Genomic DNA, 19,557 nt, shown 5'->3' with positions numbered 1-19,557 from the left:
AATGGATGATTGGGTTCTGACATTACATTGTGTTACAATTATATTAACAGCATGTACAATATGCTCACAACAAGTACTATATGTCATATACTGTATACTATGCACACACTGTTCATACTATCAAACTGCCACTCTCCTCTTTGTGCACCTCAGGTTGTTAAGTGTTTACTGCTCTGTTCTACCTCTGCTGAGCAGTGGAGCCTGTGTCTTTTTAAAGTCACCAAACACGAGGACACCTGCCCAGACGGCAATAATCACTGGAAGGACGAGGCAAAAAATACATCCCGAGACATTCTTTATCAAAGAGCAGGCCAAGCTTTGAAACCCACTGTGCGCTGAATGTAATGTGCGAGCGTGAATGTTAGTGTGGAAGATGAGAGTAAGCACTGACTAAACCAAAAATTGCCTGATCAAAGCCGAGCCTTCAGGCGTTAAACTAAAAAAGTAAACCCCATAGCTACCATGTCTCTACCAGTTATGCACACTGTTTTGATCACTTTCACAAACCTTTATTTCTCTATTTTTCTCTGATTTACATGCAGTATGTGCTCAATGGAATCAAAGGAAATTATAGATAGCTACACAAGATACACCTGCCGTATGATCCTGAGGTTTGCCACATGCCGGTTTGGCTTATCATTCATTCATTCGTGTTTTCTCACAGTCTCACAAGACGGGAGAAAGGCAGCTGGGAGAAATATGAACCAAGGACACACCCATAAAGAATTTACAGTGAGGTCCACTGTCCTATCTGCCTCTGGCCTAGGACATGTAGTTCATTAAAAAGATAATGGGAAAGAACAATACGTTCCTGCTGTGGCAAGCAGTTTCAGTCAGTCCTGTGCATTGAAGCATCTCATCTCTGCCTCAGACACAGAAGGACTTTCTGCCTCCAGCGCTTCATGTGATGACGCTGCTCACTCAGTATCTCTTCAATAATCAGTGATAATGAGAAGGACGCAAATATATCCAAAACCAGTCTTTCAAGCCGGTGATTAGAATAAGACATACATGCAACTCTCATTCAGAACCACTTACCAGCCTATATTATCTCTTATGAAGTTCAGTCCAGCCTACCGTTTCAGCATGGCGCTTCAATATTTTCACATTTTCAAGTGTCACATGAACTCTACTGGGCTGAACATCCTTGTTTACTAATGAAATGGATCTACGATATTAATGGAATATTCTCAAACATTTCCATCTTTTATACAGAACATTATAGAGAACATTTTGTCATTTTTGGAAAGTATGTATTTTATTTTTATATTACATTATCAAATGTTTTAAAGTTTGTTTCATTTCATTAGGACCTAACTAGGAAAGCCCAAGGTCAGGCGCTGAGCCTGAATGAGCCTACCTGCTCCATATATCATTAAAGGGAGCGTCACTGGCCATTCCTTATATGTTATTATTAGGTAGGAAGTCACTTGCCGCGGCAAGTCCAGCCTCCATGGTGCATGAAGCGCAGCTAGCAACAAATTTACTGCCCTCAAAAGCCTTTAAAAGCTTTGCTTGACTCCAGAGTTGGTAGATGGAGTAAGGCGGTCATTCTGAAAGTGTGTGTCCATGTTTAGCTGAAATCAATACAGTTATGTGTGGAACTTGAGGCACTCAGGAGGTAATGGTCAGCATGCTTTTACGGAGGAGAAAAGTTGGGAAGTTATGATAACGCAGAACATAAAATGAATGTAAGTTTGATTCTTTGTTGTGGGTGTGCATGCCGGCTTGCAGACTTCATGTTGTAGCTACATCTACATTTACATTTCTCTTGGAGGTCTTGTTTGACACTGAAGTTCTCTCTCAGCAACATTTCTCCTAAAGCAGCTGGGAATGTAATACAATGAGGAAATTACTCATCTTTGTGGAACTTGTTGGCTTGTTTTCCCTCTATTCTGTTCCTGGCAGTGAGGCAAGGTTGTTATCCCCCACAAGAATGAAGCAGGCCTGCTCATTCTGCTTGCCTGGGACCAGACTGAATAACTGAGTGACTCTGTTCTACATTGTTTATTTACATCTGTGGCTGAGTAACTAAACAATATGATTTGATTATTGATTCTCCAATTGATTATTGGTTGGTATTAGTGTTTCTAATTCAAGTTTGGATCAAGGTGGAGCAAAGGCAAATTACCTTACTATTTTGATATTAACAAATGGACACTCAGGACTGGCAACATGGCCAGTAAATGGTAAATGCCTTTGTTCCAAATGACGCTTTTGAAAAAAAAGCGTGGCAATCTGGAAAGTGGATTTGCATCGACCCTCACCTTAACGCTAACCTCTGGCCGACCTAGAACTAATAACTCATAATGTCTTGCTCGCCCGTTCCCTTTGCATATGAATCAAGCCTAATGTCTTTTAGAGGAACAAACCTGTGCAGTATTGAATGCTGTGTTCGCTTCAAACGGTAGGACGGGGACAGAGAGGAGGCAGGAGCGAGGTGTTGTTGTTGTGCCATGAGAGGACCCAATGACTTTGTGTTGACAGCAGAAGGGTTCAGGCTACAGCAGGTATGTTTTTCATGAGCACTTCATCAGCATTCACACCTTTCATCTGTGGCAATCCATCATCTTGTTTACCCTTATTAGCGTTTCTTTGTGTTCAAAATGGGATGTTTACCTGGTAGCTGTGACCGCAGAGTCCACTATATTGCAGTGAGTGTTTCTGCCCTGACACATCATAGCATTCTGAGGTCTCTCCTGTGGCAATGAGGGATTGCTGTATGCCGTGTTGTTAAGAGCAACACATACTTTCCATTTCCTATGTACAAAATTGGATTTATTTCCAAGAGTAGTGAGTTTGACAGCAAAGATGCACCAAAGGTATGGTATAATTTCTCATGCTCTTCATTTAAATTAGAGCAGAGAAAGATTTCTTTGCAAATCAAATAATGGAAACTTGGGGTTTGAGGTCTTGGTATTGAAAGTGTATTTGAATGTCACAAAACTGACTTCACAGTCAATTTGTGGTGTTTTTTTTATAGTTCATCTAACTGGCTATAATTCTACTCAGGTCCTTTCAACAATCTTTCCGCACCCCTTCAGCAAGCAAAGGAGCACGAGGGTCATCAGGAAAGATGTTCTTTGTAGCGGGGGCCAAAAATACAGCAGGATCCGCCAGAGGAAATGAAAGGAGGTAACAGGTTCAGTCTATTTCAGCCCTAATAATTTAGCATGCGTTTTCAAGATCTCTTCACTCTGTCGCCCATCACGCGCTTGGAAATTCATGTCATCGCAACCTTTATGCCACAGCTTTCAAATGATGTTGTGATTCCTCCTCCTCGTTTCTTCTGCTCCCGTCATCAGGTCAATCTACCAGAAGTTCCGTGAGGTAGACATATTGGACAAGAAGAAGACGGTGACGGCTCTGAAGCCCGGTGAAGATCGGGCCATTCTTTTGGGTCTTGGAATGATCCTCTCTTCAGTCATGATGTACTTTGTCCTGGGTATCACTGTACTGCGCTCCTATGCAGACAGGTACAGGCCTGATCTCTGTTTTGGGAGTTTACTTTGATATTTTCTGTCAGATACTGTTTTATTCATTAGGTGTGCTTGTTGACAAAACCACTCTCTACCTGAAAATCACAAAAATAAGTGCTTTATAGACCCAGATATCATTCTGTACCAATTCATACCACAAGTTTAGTTGTTTTCATAGTATCAGACGCCAACATGTTCTTTCCTTTTTGCATTCAAATTGCTCTTCATTTAAATGTGAACGCAGCGTGTGGACAGAGGAGGGAGTGTGTGTTGTTCTCAACTCCACCATCGCCGCAGACATGAACTGTTCCTACAACTGTGGGTCAGACTGCTGGAGAGTCTCCAAATACCCTTGTCTGCAGGTCTATGTGAGCGTCAATAACACGGGCCGTGTCAGCCGTTTATCTCACAATGAAGAGACCCAGGACGCCAGCTCTGAAGTGAGTGCAGTGCCAGAGGGAAAATACTGGGAATTACTGAACCGTTTCAAATGTTGACACAGGCTGTCAGATGTTGGCCTGGTTACCTGATTTAGATCTACTCTCCCGATTCAGAAAATGTTAGTAGATACGACTTGGAGTTTTTCCTGGTCATGCTGAATTGCCATGAAGTGCTGGTTCTACACATGATATACGGGGGTGATATACTTAGTGTTGTGAAACAAAATTAGGAACTTAGACGTTCACAAAAACAGCGAGTATGACTGACTGAATGCCCTTGAGATAATGTCAGTGTCTTTCACTCCTCTCCTTGCAGTGTTTCTATGTGCCCAAGTGCCAAAAGGACAGCGTGGTCATGCACACCATGATCATGAACATCTCAGAGCGTTTGAAGGTGAACCAGCAGGTCCCATGCTACTACGACCCCAGTGAGCAGCAGGAAAGCGTCCTCCTGACCCGGCTGTACGGCCACAGCGCCGTCTTCCACTCGCTCTTCTGGCCCTCCTGCATGCTCACAGGAGGGACCCTCATCATCGTGATGGTTAAGCTAACACAGTACCTCTCCATACTGTGCGAGGAGATAGGGAAGCTCAAGAGGTGAAACGGGCACAGCAGCTGAGAGAGCCGGGCATATGGTTTGGTGATGGACATGTGACATGAAAGGGATTGTTTTAACCAAACGACCCCGCCGTGACCTCTCGCAACTTTCCTCTCCGGCTGAGACATTTGGAACAGCTGGCTCGCTCTCCACACCAAGGATGGGACTGTTTTTAAAAGCGAACTGAATGTTCCAAGGCAGTAACTGTCAAATGTGTAACTGGCTGTTACACGGAACACTATAAATGACCTTTTGCATGTTGTTAAAGAAACAAACCATTGTAAAATGTTTTGAAGGTATGTGTTTACAGGGGCGTTTGGTATACCTCTTTCTGGAATCCTAAATATGGTATATTATGAGCATGTGCTTGCTATCTCACATACGATAATACCAGGCTAAATTTGAACTGACAGAACAAGGCACGGGCTCTCTTTCTTAAAATGTCTCCTGTATTTGCAGTTGTTAATGTTTAGCAATGTTATATTTTGGGTAACTTTCTCAAACTTTCCTACTTTTTTTTGATAAACTATATGTGATTATTTTCTAAAACACTCAATAAAATTTTCTTGTTTTATATCCACCTTCTCAGTGACCAAATATAACTCTTCTTATGAAAAGTAGCAGATATTGTCGCTCATGATGAAAGCATGATGAAAGCATGTAGCCTAATGTAATTTTTGTCTTTGACGATACTTCAGTGCTTGTCTCAATAACTTAACATCTAGAGTTTTTTGGAGGTGTCCTATTGTGTCTGAACCATAATAAAGTAGAAATACTGTAAATATATATATATATCTAAGAAAGACATGGGTATATGAAATAGTACGGAAGATCTTTGAAAACTAGATTAATTCAGATAGGTTAGGACAAACATATATAGCCTACCTATACATGTATAGAAAAACATTTAGTTAGTTATACCTAAGCTACAAAGTACTACTATTAATAAAACACCTAGATGTTACTACATCCACTTAAGTATTATCTCACAAGAAGAACGGAATTCAACCCTCCTATGATGGTGATACAAACTACATATCCTTTTGTAATAAACTATTTTTTGCATCAAATCTGATAGGCTTGCAGTTGTAATAAATTGTGATCTCCCCATCATATTTCTAAATGAAATGGAATCTGAAATAAAATGAATGAAGACACTGTTGTAATGAATGGCATTGTTTTTCTCATGTGCTGTTGGGTGGCATTTCTTTAGAGGCATTTTCTCCTCTCATGGAAAACTGTGAACAAGCGGTTTCCCGTGAATTCCTCTCATCTTGTCTCATGACAAACTGTTTTCTCCTCACACCGACTGTGTGGGAGGGCGGTCCATGATGATGAGCCTGCTAGCCAGCTTCGAGCAAGCTAGCCGTGTGGAGCTAGCGTGCTACCAAAATTTGCAGTTTATTTCGGGACGGCACGATGAATAACATCATGGAGTGTTATAGACGTATTCCTCCACGATATATTGACAACATCGCCGATAGCTAGGGGCATCTGTCTTGAAAAGCTGGACTGTCCCGACTCCTGACAACCGCTGCTTGAATGGAGTAGAGCTAGCAGCGCCTGGTCGAGACGTCTAGAACGGGTACATATGGGATTTACTGAGCTAGCGAATGCTAATGATCGTGCTGGCTAATAGCTTCGTAGCTAACCGGTTAGCTACTTGCTATAGGTAGCTGTATATTTGTTGTTTCGTGTTTTGGTCGTGAAATGTGTGAACCACAACGATATTAAAATAACCACACCATTACTCGCAAGGCATGAAGTTAATTTCCACACCCTTTATTTAGTGAAATGCGTGCAAGGCGAGCTTTTAAATTTGCAAATTACAATGATTTGCTTAGTGAACTTGGCTAGCCAGGTTAGCTAGCTAAGAAATAACACCTAACCCACCCAGCAGCAGCACTACATAAATTAGACGGGGTGACTGGCAAGCCTGGGCTAAAGCTAACGTTAGCAATGTTAGCTGTACTTTACCGATGCTAATGCTCGTTAGCTAACGTTAGCTGGTTTGTTTACATGATTGTTTATAAGCCATTTCATTCGACATCTGTATTGCTAGCTGTTAGTTGACAACCAGCTTCTTGCTGCTGACTTTGAATAAATATTAGCAGCCACTTTAGCACTAACTTACTAAAGCCGGAGTTGTTAAGATTTTCCATCTTTGATGTGATGACATCTATGTTAACGTTAGCTAATCTTGGAATGAACGTGGTAACGTCTTCATAGCAAGCAGCTGACTAGTTGTAGTATTTAATTTCATCACGAACGCATAACGAAGTTATAAACTTGTTACTACCACTAATAAGTCAATTTAACTTCTATTTTATATTAACTGATATATGTAATAAGATAGGCCTAAACATATTTCATTACAATACATTGGTCATCTGTCATTTCCCCTGTATCACTTAACTACGTTATGTGTTCATGAAATGCTTGACATCCCATTTATATAGAGTTACTCCTAGGAGTGTATATTTAGCATCTTTTTATGCTGTCACTTTGCAACTCTACCCTCACTCCAGCTAAATGTTTACCACAAACATTTTGCATTATTCTAAACAGGTCAGTGGCTCTTATGTAATTCTCTCTCTCTCTCTTTCAGTAGGTTGACATTACTCATCTTGTAATTACCAGACGTTGAAAAGAGTGGACTGCTGGCACGACCATGCCTCCCAGGCCATCCTCAGGAGAACTATGGGGTATGCACTTGATGCCCCCCAGCATCCTGGTGGACTGCCTTCTGCCAAATGGCATGATTCTCACGTTGGAGTGCCTGAGGGAGTCCACACTGATCACAGTCAAACATGAACTGTTCAAGGAGGCCAGGAAGTACCCTCTTCACCATCTGCTGCAAGAGGAGACCTCCTACATCTTTGTCAGTGTCACCCAGGAGGCAGAGAGAGAGGAGTTCTACGATGAGACCAGGAGGTTGTGCGACCTCAGGCTCTTCCAGGCTTTCCTCAAAGTCATTGAGCCAGTAGGCAACAGAGAGGAGAAAATTCTCAACAGAGAGATTGGTACGGGTCTTGCCCCAATTTACAATTCCAAAGCCTAGTATGGCACTGAGGGGTGCCCAAATGTCATTTTGCCCAAGTGAAGACAATTAAATCACATGTATTCTGTTTTGTGTTTCATTCTATTATGCCATGGCATATGCTGATTTTTGCATCCAGATGTCATGAGATGCATCCCGAACTTGTTTTTCTAATGAGGTTCATGGATATAAGACTACACAGTTAATTTCCATTACATTCATTTTTTTTCTGCAGGTTTTGCTATTGGGATGCCTATATGCGAGTTTGATCTGGTGAAAGATCCAGAAGTGCAGGACTTCAGAAGGAACATTTTGAACGTTTGCAAAGAGGCTGTGGACCTTAGAGACACTAACGGACCCCACAGTAGAGCTTTGTACGTCTATCCTCCCAATGTAGAATCCTCAGCAGAACTTCCCAAGCACATCTTCAACAAGCTAGATAAGGGTAAGTCATTGTCACTTTTTAGGGGCCAAATGTTTCTTGTGTCAATATATTCTCAAACATTAATATTTCATCTTTTTGTCTCTATGCATAAAAAATGATATCATATTTGTTAGATTTAATATTTTATTTTCTTCTTTCCCTCAGGTCAAATAATCGTGGTGATATGGGTAATTGTGTCGCCCAGCAATGACAAACAGAAGTACACCCTGAAGATCAACCACGACTATGTGCCGGAGCAGGTGATTGCCGAAGCCATCAGGAAGAAGACTCGCAGCATGCTGCTCTCTCACGAGCAGTTAAAGATGTGTGTGCAGGAGTACCAGGGCAAGTACATCCTCAAAGTGTGCGGCTGTGACGAGTACTTGCTGGAGAAATACCCTCTGAGTCAGTACAAGGTAATCTAATTTAATCTTGGGCTAGCTGCAACTGATGCTACTTAGTGGCTAAGAGATCCACTTCAGATGGACTCAACATTTAATCCAAAACAGCCTGGCATTCATGACATGAATTGAATCTTATTAGAAAATGTGCTGTCTGTAAAATGTGCTGATACAACACTATAGATCATGGGATATCATGGTATATAAGCACAAAGTGCAGGATGTTTCAGTTGTAGCTGTAATTGTAAAATCCAGTAAGCTAAATAATGATGACCTATAAATGGTATGAACGACTTAAAAATAGCACTACTAATATTCCCTTTGTCTTTCCTCAACAGTACGTGCGCAGCTGTATCATGCTGGGCCGGATGCCCAACTTGATGCTAATGGCGAAAGACAGCCTGTATTCCCAGCTGCCCATCGACAACTTCACCATGCCGTCATATGCACGACGAATCTCCACAGCAACGCCCTACATGAATGGGGAAACGGCCACCAAGTCTCTGTGGACTATCAATGGAACGCTGAGAATCAGGATACTGTGTGCCACCTATGTCAATGTCAACATCAGAGACATTGACAAGGTACAGATACACCAGCGTGGTCCCATGGCTACCTTATCTCGCTTTCTATAGGGATTCTCTGGTCTCCAGTGTCCAATAGTGCTTGTGTCCTGCACTAGTTGAGATAAATCCTGACTGTAATCTCACTTTTATTGGACTCGCTAGTCTCCAATAAACTGTCGGATATTGGAAGATATTTTATATTGTCCTTCACTTCATCCAGTCAGAATTGAAGTGAAAGATATCCTTCTTAAGAGATAGATTGCTGTCAAATTGTGTGTCCTTGTGGCTGTTCTAGATCTACGTCAGGACGGGGATATACCACGGTGGGGAGCAGCTGTGTGACAACGTCAACACTCAGCGCGTGCCATGCTCGAACCCCAGGTATTACACAATTGAGCTCAGCGTTCCATCGGATGGTGTTTCTCTCTTCGGGCCAGCTTTGCGACGATAGTGTGTTTGATTTTGGGAATGTGTTCTTCCATGTTTATTCCAGGTGGAACGAGTGGCTGAACTACGACATGTACATTCCAGACATCCCCCGTGCTGCCCGGCTCTGCCTCTCCATCTGCTCTGTGAAAGGGAGGAAGGGAGCTAAAGAGGTGAGCAGAGCAATTTTCTCCTAACAGTGCTGAAAATGCTGTAATTTTTGTTAAGATGTGATTTTGTCTTTTGTTTTTTTGTTTTCAATTCAGAAGGGTTAACAAAGTAGGTTAATGTATGCATGGGAAATAAACAACTTCCCTGTGTTCCACATTGCACCTGTCTGTTCCATAGCCTTGAGCTGTTGCTTTTCATAATCGTTTTACTGGTATTTTCCTTTAGGAGCACTGCCCTCTAGCCTGGGGCAACATCAACCTGTTTGACTACACCCACACACTAGTGGCAGGGAAGATGGCTCTCAACCTATGGCCCGTTCCACACGGCCTGGAAGATCTACTGAATCCTATCGGCGTCACAGGCTCTAACCCCAACAAGGTGAAAAGCAGTAAAAAACTAAATACTGCTCACTCATTGTTTCGTGCTTCCAGTAGTGTCTGTATTTTTCTTTCAGGGCAAAAAAAAAGTCAAATATTGATGGGACAGAGAGGTTTGAAATGTAAACAGACATTGTACTCTGTTCTGTCCTGGTAGATTTTTTTTGCTAGTTAGCCAGAAAACACGTGTTTGCTGAAAAAGTGCAAAACTGTATATGTGAGAAATATTTATGACCAAATAATATAAACATTCAAAAATATTAAAAGTCCAAACCACAGGATTCCAAAGTGAATGTGTTTCAGTGACATGGATAAGATCAGTCTTTCCAGGTTGCCATTATTATCATGACATACCAAACAAGAGTGAATTACATTACATCCGTCACCAAGTTTTTCTCACAATTTGCGGCTTTTCAGATGTGCATTATGCATGGGTCTGCTCCTGACCTTTAAGCCTTGTGACCTAGTTCTGCAGAGCTGGTGACAACCTGCAAAGTTTCAGAGCTGGGCATAAGCTGCCTCGCTTTAAGTAACCAAGCTTCTTATCCCACTTAATTAATTACTCATTGACACATCACCCTCTCCAAAGGTACCTTTGTTTGAGTACAGTAAGCACCTTGAATGACCCTTTTCCTTTCACTGCTTTACAAACACACAGGAAACCCCTTGTCTGGAGCTGGAGTTTGACCATTTCAGTTGCCCAGTCAAGTTCCCTGATATGACCACCATCGAGGACCATGCAAACTGGAACATATCCAGAGAGCTTGGCTTTAATTGCTGCCACACCAGTTTGGTAAGCTAACAGGCCTTTGTGCGCTGTTTTTGTGTGGATTCTTGTTTCACTTTTGACATGAGTAAATTCATCATGGGAATTGATTTTCACCGCATAAACAACCGCCACAGCCTAGTTCTCTCACTCCACCCACAATGACATTGTTTTACCCATTCATTCAAGTGTTTTGTGTGTATGTGCTGTGTGTACATGCAAGTCCCTGTAGACCTCATGCAATGCTGATGCAGCAATCTTAATCTTAGATCGGCAAAGAGGATTCTCAAGTCATTGAGGTTTTTTTTTAATTGCGGTTTTATATGGTGTAAAAGAGTAACAGGTTGGCGCGTGACAACCCCCTGACGGACAGTGACAATGAGCAGCTACGCCTGGTGTGTAACAGAGACCCACTGTCTGAAATCACTGAGCAGGAGAAAGACTTCCTATGGAGGCACAGGTAGTGTGTGTGTGTGTGTGCGCGTACCATTGTATGAGGTTTAATTTGAGATGTGTGAAGGGTAGATTGACTTAACATTTGGATTTAAACAAACCGTTTCTCAAACCATTACATTTTACACAAAAGCCATTGCGCATATGGGGCTGATTTAGATGTTATTTCCATAAAAAAACCTAACCTCTCCCCGATCTATTTCAGACATTACTGTGTCAATATGCCAGAGATCCTTCCCAAGATCCTGCTGGCTGTGAAATGGAACTCCAGAGATGAGGTTGCACAGGTAGGCCGAGCTCAGGTTTCCGCTGCTGACACATCCTTATTTTGAAGGACAGCATATGGGCAACAGGATCTGCAGTAGGCCTGTTTGTTATAGTGATGCAACTCAACAGATTTTATGCAGATAGTGCAAAGTAACTCACCTTCTCATGCATTCTAGGATTGTTAAAAAGTGCAACAATGTTAAATGAAAAGTATATTTTTTTAACAAAAATATGTACTGTGCACTGTTTTTCTGCTTCAGATGTATTGCCTTCTGAAGGACTGGCCAGCTATTAAGCCAGAACAAGCCATGGAGTTGCTGGATTGCAACTTCCCCGACCCTATGATCAGAGAGTTTGCCGTGAAGTGCCTTGAGAAATACCTAACCGATGACAGACTCTCACAATACCTCATTCAACTGGTTCAGGTGTGGTGCATCCTCATCTATGGACTGGCTGTGCTGTAAATATGCATGTAATGGATAGTATGAAGCTTGTTGTTTACGGCATGTTAGTCTGATTAGAAGACTGCTGAACACCAAACCCTCAGCTTGATATGATACAGTGTTTAGGGAATAAATGACGTTTTCATGCTGTGTTTTTAAACGGACTGTGGAGTAATCCTTTTGTCTGTGCCCAGGTTCTGAAGTATGAGCAGTACCTTGATAACCCACTTGCACGGTTCCTGCTGAAAAAAGCATTAACCAATCAGAGGATAGGACATTTCTTCTTCTGGCATTTAAAGTGAGTTGATTTCAAAAGGTCTCCTAGACAATTGGAATTGTTTGTGTGCGAGTTGAAAGGTTAGGCGATTGCTTGAATGTCACTTAACTGTCAGGTCTCAGATCCTGTTAAACCTGTTGAATTGAATTAAGTTCTGTGGAAAAAGCTGACCTCAGTCAATATTTTTCAAATACTGTGTGTGTGTGTGTGTGTATGTATGGAGGCTCGTACACATTTTCCATTACGACACAAACAGCTTGCTGACGGCTCCCTCTTTCTCGCCTCCACATCTCCAGGTCAGAGATGCACAACAAGACGGTGAGCCAGCGGTTCGGCCTGCTGCTGGAGTCGTACTGCCGGGCCTGTGGCATGTACCTGAAGCACCTGAGCAGACAGGTGGAGGCCATGGAGAAACTCATCAACCTCACCGACCTCCTCAAACAGGAGAAAAAGGATGAGGCACAGAAGGTAATCTGACTGCCGCCAAACTGTTGCTTATAATCCACTGAATTGCAGAGTTTAACCCTGACCATTTCTGAACCAAATGGAACTCTCATCTTATGTTCTACAAGGTCTGCAACATGATATAGAGTGAGAAATCTCCTAGCAGTAACCACAGCTGGTGCTATCTTGGAGGTCTCTTTGGAGAATTGTCCGTTATCTTACAATAGCTAAATATATTACAAGTGGACCAGAAAGCTATCTGTAAAAGATAAATTGTTCCATACAGTAATGTTATAGCTAAAGGTGAAAAGGCACTCCGAGTTGTAACTTGATAAGTGTCAGCTCAGTTAACCTTAAACTAGTTGATTTTTGGCATTGGTAGCTAGCTAGCAAGTTAAGTTAGCAAAGCAACTAACATTAACCTTAATATGTAACTACTGGACACTACTAGGTACAAGCCACCTAACGTTAGCTACTGTGCCAACCAATCAGATGTGTTACCGATGATGGTAACCTAAGCAGATGCCACGGTTAGCTAGCTAACTAACAAGCTGACAGGATCTAACCACAAAATTGATCAGCTGTATCAGTGATGAAATGATCACTGCCCAGTCAAAAGCTGCACTGAAATGAACCATATCTATTCAATACTGTTCAGATGAGTCAAAAGTTTCAAAATCTCATCAGCTGTTTTCAGCCGTTGCCACCAGAGGGTGTGTTACATCACCTGAAAGTCCTCTGTGACGCATCGCCGTCTCACTATGAAACATTCAGAAAAACACCTGAAAGGTTTTACTGAAGAAAAGGGGCAGCGAACCGACTGCACATGCATTCACTAGTCCGACTGACTCCTCCAGCTGTGTATTACCAGAGCATTACTTACTGATCCAGTCTCTTGTCTCCTCTAAGGTTCAAATGAAGTTTCTGGTGGAGCAGATGAGAAGGCCCGACTACATGGACGCACTGCAAAGTTTCACCTCTCCTCTGAATCCAGCACATCAGCTGGGCAACCTCCGGTACATCAGCAGTCTCTCTTATCTCACACTATCTCTTCCTCATCCCAAACGGGCGGCCGCTAATATTTTATAGTTACTTGTCTGTGGGTGTTTCTTTTTCTCCTCAAGTCCCTTTGCACAAATGCTTAAAATATATCACTGCCTGTATGGAATGAAAACAGCTTTGTGTGTTTTGTGTGTGGATGAAGCATATTCAACAAAAACACATATTCTTAGAGCAATCTCTAAGAACAAAGCCCCTTTTTATAGTCAGACCAATCCACATGACATAGTTGAAGTAAAAAAAATGTATATTCTTTTGATACAAAACTTGCAAGCAAAACCACAATCCTGGGGGTTTTGGTCCCATGCTAAATCACCATTTTTGCTTGAGGATTTCAGGGGTTTTGGACATAAATTCCCTTTTCATTCCTGTTTTACTGTCTTCCTTTTGCCTGTATTTTGTGTCCCTGAACATATCCCCGTCTTCTGTTTGTTTCAGCCTGGAGGAGTGTAGGATGATGTCATCGGCCAAGCGACCTCTGTGGCTCAACTGGGAGAACCCAGATATGATGTCAGAGCTGCTGTTCCAAAGCAATGAAATCATCTTCAAAAATGGAGATGGTGAGCTGTCTCTGAGTCTTTCGCCTTTTTCTCTCACTGTCTCTTTCGTTTTCTGTTTCACTATTTGTCTCTCCCTGTCTGTCTCTTTCTCTCTCTCTCAGTGTACACACATGCACAGACACACTCACAGACTTGGATATGCTGTTGCTGAGCATGCAGCATAATTCACAGCCTGAGCCAGCCTGCATGGCATATGGCATACAAATCCAAACACAACCTCATCTCTGCACTTTACACAGTACACAGACAAGAACAAGAACAAGTTGTGTTATTTGAATCTCACCCTACCGCAGCTGCTTGTGCATTTTGCTACACCATGTATGACCAAACTAACTTTGACAGCTCTGTTCCATTATGCATCATGGAGTTGATCAAAGAGCGGCTTAGCAGCTAATATTCACCTCACTGTCATCTACCCTCCCTGTCTCCCCCACCCACCCTCTTCCTCTAGATCTGAGGCAGGACATGCTGACGCTGCAGATCATTAGGATAATGGAGAACATCTGGCAGAACCAGGGGCTTGATCTCAGGTAGGCGCCCCTCTTTACCATGACAGCAAGGATGCAGGTAGACATGAACAGGCACTGGATACCCTTCGTGTTCTCTACTCCATGCCTGAATGCAGATTAGCGGCAACCCCTGCCACCCACCCAGTTCATTTAATATAAAGTCCATTATTACTGCGGTTGAGTGGTGTAGTTTGAATGAGCTACACAGAGAGTCCATGTAGGTCAACTGCTCACCGTGCCATAGTATGCTTTGAGAGATTTGAAGAAGCAGTGATTTCAATTTGCAATCTTGCTCCTCTGACTCCTTGACTGCTTCCTCTTGTGCTAATGTATTTTTTTGATGAAAGGACATGCCAATCTTTGTTTGACCTCCAGGTAAAAGGAAAGACATCAAATATATGGTTGTATCTGAGTAATTAGGTTTCAGTCTATAGGTATGTTCAAATATGGTCAAATGTCTGTCTTTTTCCTCCCAGGATGCTGCCGTACGGTTGTCTGTCCATTGGTGACTGTGTGGGTTTGATTGAGGTGGTGAGGAACTCCCACACCATCATGCAGATCCAGTGTAAAGGAGGCCTAAAGGGGGCGCTGCAGTTCAACAGCCACACACTGCACCAGTGGCTCAAGGATAAGAACAGGGGAGAGATGTGAGTGGCAAGAACAATGATGATTTATGGGGCTTCTCTTGTGCTTCGCATGGAGTACAGGTGGTAGTGGTAATTTAGATGGAGCAGGATTATTATTATAGAGGTAATATCATGAATACATTATCTTTATATATGCCAAATGCTTCTTGATCATGTCATGGATTTCCTTAATCTGGATAATATACATAGCGTTTGCATTCGCTCACTTGTGAGAATAGTTGCTCAATTTCTTTGTGGGTTTTATTTGCAGTGTAACCTCTCTTTCCATGTATTATCTCTTTCAAATGTTACTAAATCTTGATTCACTGTTTTAGGGCTATGGTTGCATTGAACAGGGATTCAGGGTATATATTATTTAAGTATGTGTTTTATTTCTTAGGTATGACCAGGCAATAGATCTGTTTACTCGGTCGTGTGCGGGCTACTGTGTAGCCACGTTTATCCTGGGCATAGGAGACAGACACAATAGCAACATTATGGTCAAAGATGATGGACAGGTAAAGATTATATTTTGACATAATTTCTGTTCTTTTAATACTTTCTATTTCTGTGCAGTTTTATAATTGTATTATTCCTTTCTTTTTCTTTTCACAGCTGTTCCACATAGACTTTGGCCATTTCCTTGATCACAAAAAGAAGAAGTTTGGGTACAAGAGAGAACGAGTGCCTTTCGTGCTGACACAGGACTTCTTGATCGTTATTAGCAAAGGAACCCAGGAGTGCACCAAAACAAGGGAGTTTGAAAGGTAACAACTACGCTTTGTATGAGTTGATTATCTTGGGGATTAAAGAATAATTGTTACTGAGTTTTAAAACGCACCAGAACCAAAACAAAATCTGTCATTGTCAGATTGTCATTGTCATTGTCAGATTAAGCTTTCCTTCTCCTTTTTTTGCCTTGTGGTGTATTTGTGGAAGCCCCCCCCCCCCCCCCCGTTACTGCCACCTCTGTGTCCCCTGCCTTCCTTCCCTGCTTCCACCCCCTCTTATCATTTTGACCTTCTGTCCCTCCCATCAGGTTCCAAGAGATGTGCTACAAGGCCTACCTGGCAATCCGGCAGCACGCCAACCTCTTCATCAATCTCTTCTCCATGATGCTGGGCTCGGGCATGCCCGAGCTGCAGTCGTTTGATGACATCGCTTACATCCGAAAGACCCTGGCCCTGGACAAGTCCGAGCAGGAGGCCCTCGACTACTTCATGAAGCAGATGAACGACGCCCACCACGGCGGCTGGACCACCAAGATGGACTGGATCTTCCACACGATCCGCCAGCACGCCATGAACTGAAATGCCGACCAGAAGAGGAGAGAAGAGACGAGCAAAGGAGTGTGGCACAACACTCGCCGCCGTGAACTAACAGAGTAGCGAGGAGGGGCAAGTTGTTTTGCCATACACACTAAGGCCTAGATAATATTATTTCTGCCAGTGTGTGACTCTGAACATTGCCTGCCAGCGCACCATAAAACAAGTGTGCTAAGAAGGGTTTATTTCAGGGACATAAATGCTCAAATGCTCCTGTTTCTACAGGCGTCGGAATATCATCTCCCTGCACTATGAACTTAAGAAGGCAGGGTGGATTTATATTTCATCCGTCTTCTTCATAAGAACTAGACAAGTATAGTGGACCTTAACGACGTTGGCCTTCTTCATGTGAACAAACTATGGGCAAATCTGTTTTGTTTTTCAGTACAACATCTACACCCATCAGCATTAAGGAACAGGAAATCATCATGAAGTGGTATACCACGATCATAGCCAGCTTTTTCTCATTATGAACTGAGAGATTATAACTGCATTATCCCCCACTACCGATTTCGAACTGATGAAGGCAGAGGAGATCTCGGTTGGTGTTTGTCAGCTGAGACAAAAGTGGAAGGGACGCTGCTGTCCAGCTGGGCGGGTGCCCACAAAATCACGATTACCCCCTACAATCTTAGAAAACAATCACCAACGCTCTAATTACAGGACTGACAGAGTGTCACTTCTACCAAGATGTCTGTTGTCGAAAACACTAAAATAGCATCTAATACTTCCGAAGCATCATGTTTGCTTCGGCTGAAATGACGACTAATGCTCATTATTCACAGCCTACACACGGCATGCCCTCGGTTTAGAAATCACGTCATGACAGATTCCTGACTTTGAGATTTTTGTACAGCGGTATATCCATAGTCTTGTATGCATACTGTGCACATATTATTCCTTTTTGAGTCTTTATTTTCTACTGAGCCAAAGTACTAGACATGTAACCCCACTACTCTGCAGTCTTATTGTTAAAAAAAAAAAGGAGAAAAAAAAAGTCACTACTATTCCAGTCCCGTGTGTGTTCATAGCACTGATCTCTGCAGTATTTGTGTTTTGTTTTTGTTTTGTTTGTCTATCAGTATTATTCTGTGTCAGATGTTGAGGCACAAATGTCTGTCATCCACCCCACACAGCTGGAACACCGAAGGACTTCAGAAAGCCCTTTTGAGGCTAGAGGATGGCCAGCTGTATGACATGTTTTGAATTGATCTTTGTTATTCAGTTGATTTTTTTTAATTTCTTCTTTTTGAAAGGGTAAGGAGTGCAGGGGGAAAGGATGTGCAATGTTCTTATTGTGTGCTGTGCTGTTACACTATGCAAGTTGTGATCTTAATATGTACTGTACACTGCAAACATGTTAAGCTGATGTCAGAGTAAAGTAGTAAAGAGAGCGAAGTATCTCCCCGACGTGCTTACATAGCCATTAAAGGTGTCAATGAAATTTGTACAGACAGTACATGGAAGAAGAAAAAAAAGCACAGTTATGCACTGTAACAGTATCACCTATTTCTTCCCAACAGGGTGAATCTGAAAAAGAACTGTGAGAAACGCCTTTTGACCCTGCCTTTTACTTGTCACCAGATTTTTCTTTTAGTCTTTAAATTTGATTTGTGGAACATCTAGCCATCTGAGAAATCTGTTTGTTTTTGAGTTGTCGTGTTTTGTTTCAGCCTCTTCGTTCTAGATCTCAAGTTGACATAGTACATATAACAGAGTATTTACAAGATAGGCTTTTTCTCTTCCTTACATTTGCTATATAATCCCAGATTGTGACAGTTAATCCACGGAAAGACATGTAACCGAAGTGAATTTTGTGGTTTTACCTTCAAGTGTCTTTTTTCCCCTCATCTTTCCTATGATTGTTGCCCTTATGTGTGGAAGAATGGTCCATGCAGCTCGCTCACTGCATAGACACATAAGTGGTCAGTAAATGTCCCAGCTTTACCAAATGATACAACATAGGGCGGTTTCCTGGACACTCAAGTCTGTCTGACAGTCCAAATTTATTTTGAATGGAGACTATCTTCTAAAGATGTTTTTTTAACTTGGGTATGGACTTAAAAATTGCTCAGGAAACCGATCCTATGGAATGCATGTGTTTCTGTACAGGATACAGACCAGTGGGCCGGACCCATTCAATTCAAAACGAGAGAACTAGACCCCATACATAAACTATATGGAAGAACTATCTAAAAGATGTTTTCTTTCCTTTGTACTTGCTATACTTATCTTTTTTCTCACACTGCATTATGCATGAGGTCCTTGAATATCCTCTTTTGTTTGACCTGATGTTGTTTACTTGAATTTCATGTATGAAAATGACCTTGTTACTTGTGTGAGGTACAAAAATGTCACAATGAAGGTAACAGATACTGATACTGCTACTACATGTGCAAATGCTTTCCTTGAATAACTACAGAGGTAATATATTTTTGTATTCTAAATGTAGGCAAACTCATATATATGTAACTGCTAACCAAAAAAGCAAGAAAAGGTGGAATTATACATTATGTGCAACATCCTCGTACAAACCCAGTAGACAGCTTCTAGTTGTTGAAATGATATGAATGACAAACCAGAAGTGAGAATATGCTGAATGAAGGACAAGAACTTGATGCTGTTGTCAGAGTGTGATGGACTGAGGAGAGCACCAAGTGAAGGTCTCTTGCCCCAAATGGATAAAGTCTGTAAGCACAATAAGGAGAGAGAAGCTATCCTGCATGTTTTTAAAGAGTCAGATCCATATGTTAGTTTTCTTTGCATCTGTAAATATCATAGAACCTCTTAGAATACTCGTGTTACTCATCCTCATATGACCATGTCTGACGAGAAACTGTATCCATTCATTCATTCATTCATTCATTCATTGTACTGTTAAATAAAAACATTTCTCTGTATCTGAT

General features: G+C 42.0%; 2 protein-coding genes across 2 annotated transcripts; both read left to right on the top strand.

The window, feature by feature from the left end:
- Positions 1-3,076: 3,076 nt before the first annotated feature.
- On the top strand, positions 3,077-4,520 carry LOC139647403 (calcium-activated potassium channel subunit beta-2-like). The gene is made up of 4 exons (XM_071523298.1): positions 3,077-3,135; positions 3,306-3,476; positions 3,724-3,919; positions 4,236-4,520. Exons 1-4 carry the CDS (start codon positions 3,077-3,079, stop codon positions 4,518-4,520), a joined length of 711 nt encoding a protein of 236 aa, XP_071379399.1.
- A 1,402-nt stretch (positions 4,521-5,922) lies between these two features.
- On the top strand, positions 5,923-19,524 carry LOC139647366 (phosphatidylinositol 4,5-bisphosphate 3-kinase catalytic subunit alpha isoform). Its single transcript, XM_071523247.1, has 21 exons — positions 5,923-6,102; positions 7,126-7,540; positions 7,793-8,002; positions 8,147-8,397; positions 8,721-8,966; positions 9,244-9,329; positions 9,442-9,547; positions 9,771-9,923; positions 10,581-10,715; positions 11,024-11,148; positions 11,347-11,428; positions 11,669-11,833; positions 12,046-12,149; positions 12,425-12,596; positions 13,482-13,588; positions 14,070-14,191; positions 14,643-14,721; positions 15,177-15,347; positions 15,727-15,844; positions 15,942-16,093; positions 16,366-19,524. The coding sequence occupies exons 2-21, from the start codon at positions 7,189-7,191 to the stop codon at positions 16,634-16,636; spliced, it is 3,207 nt and encodes a 1,068-aa protein (XP_071379348.1). The 5' UTR covers positions 5,923-6,102; positions 7,126-7,188; the 3' UTR covers positions 16,637-19,524.
- The last annotated feature ends 33 nt before the right edge of the window (positions 19,525-19,557 follow it).

This window comes from Centroberyx affinis, unplaced genomic scaffold (assembly GCF_046629955.1).
Source record: "Centroberyx affinis isolate AG114_WGS23_722 - 3 ecotype Tasmania unplaced genomic scaffold, CSIRO-AGI_Caff_v1 ptg001078l_1, whole genome shotgun sequence".
NCBI classification, from domain to species: Eukaryota; Metazoa; Chordata; class Actinopteri; order Beryciformes; family Berycidae; genus Centroberyx; species Centroberyx affinis.
Note: the sequence above shows the minus strand (reverse complement) of the source record. Positions and strands in the feature narration are given on the sequence as shown.

Bases quoted from the DNA above. Each gene is read 5' to 3' on its own strand.
- LOC139647403 (XM_071523298.1), top strand. From the start codon at position 3,077: ATGTTCTTTGTAGCGGGGGCCAAAAATACAGCAGGATCCGCCAGAGGA. The intron at 3,136-3,305 runs GTAACAGGTTCA...TCCCGTCATCAG, and splicing joins GCCAGAGGAAATGAAAGGAG to GTCAATCTACCAGAAGTTCC. The intron at 3,477-3,723 runs GTACAGGCCTGA...ATGTGAACGCAG, and splicing joins CTGCGCTCCTATGCAGACAG to CGTGTGGACAGAGGAGGGAG.
- LOC139647366 (XM_071523247.1), top strand. From the start codon at position 7,189: ATGCCTCCCAGGCCATCCTCAGGAGAACTATGGGGTATGCACTTGATG. The intron at 8,003-8,146 runs GTAAGTCATTGT...TCTTTCCCTCAG, and splicing joins CTTCAACAAGCTAGATAAGG to GTCAAATAATCGTGGTGATA. The intron at 11,834-12,045 runs GTGTGGTGCATC...GTCTGTGCCCAG, and splicing joins ACCTCATTCAACTGGTTCAG to GTTCTGAAGTATGAGCAGTA.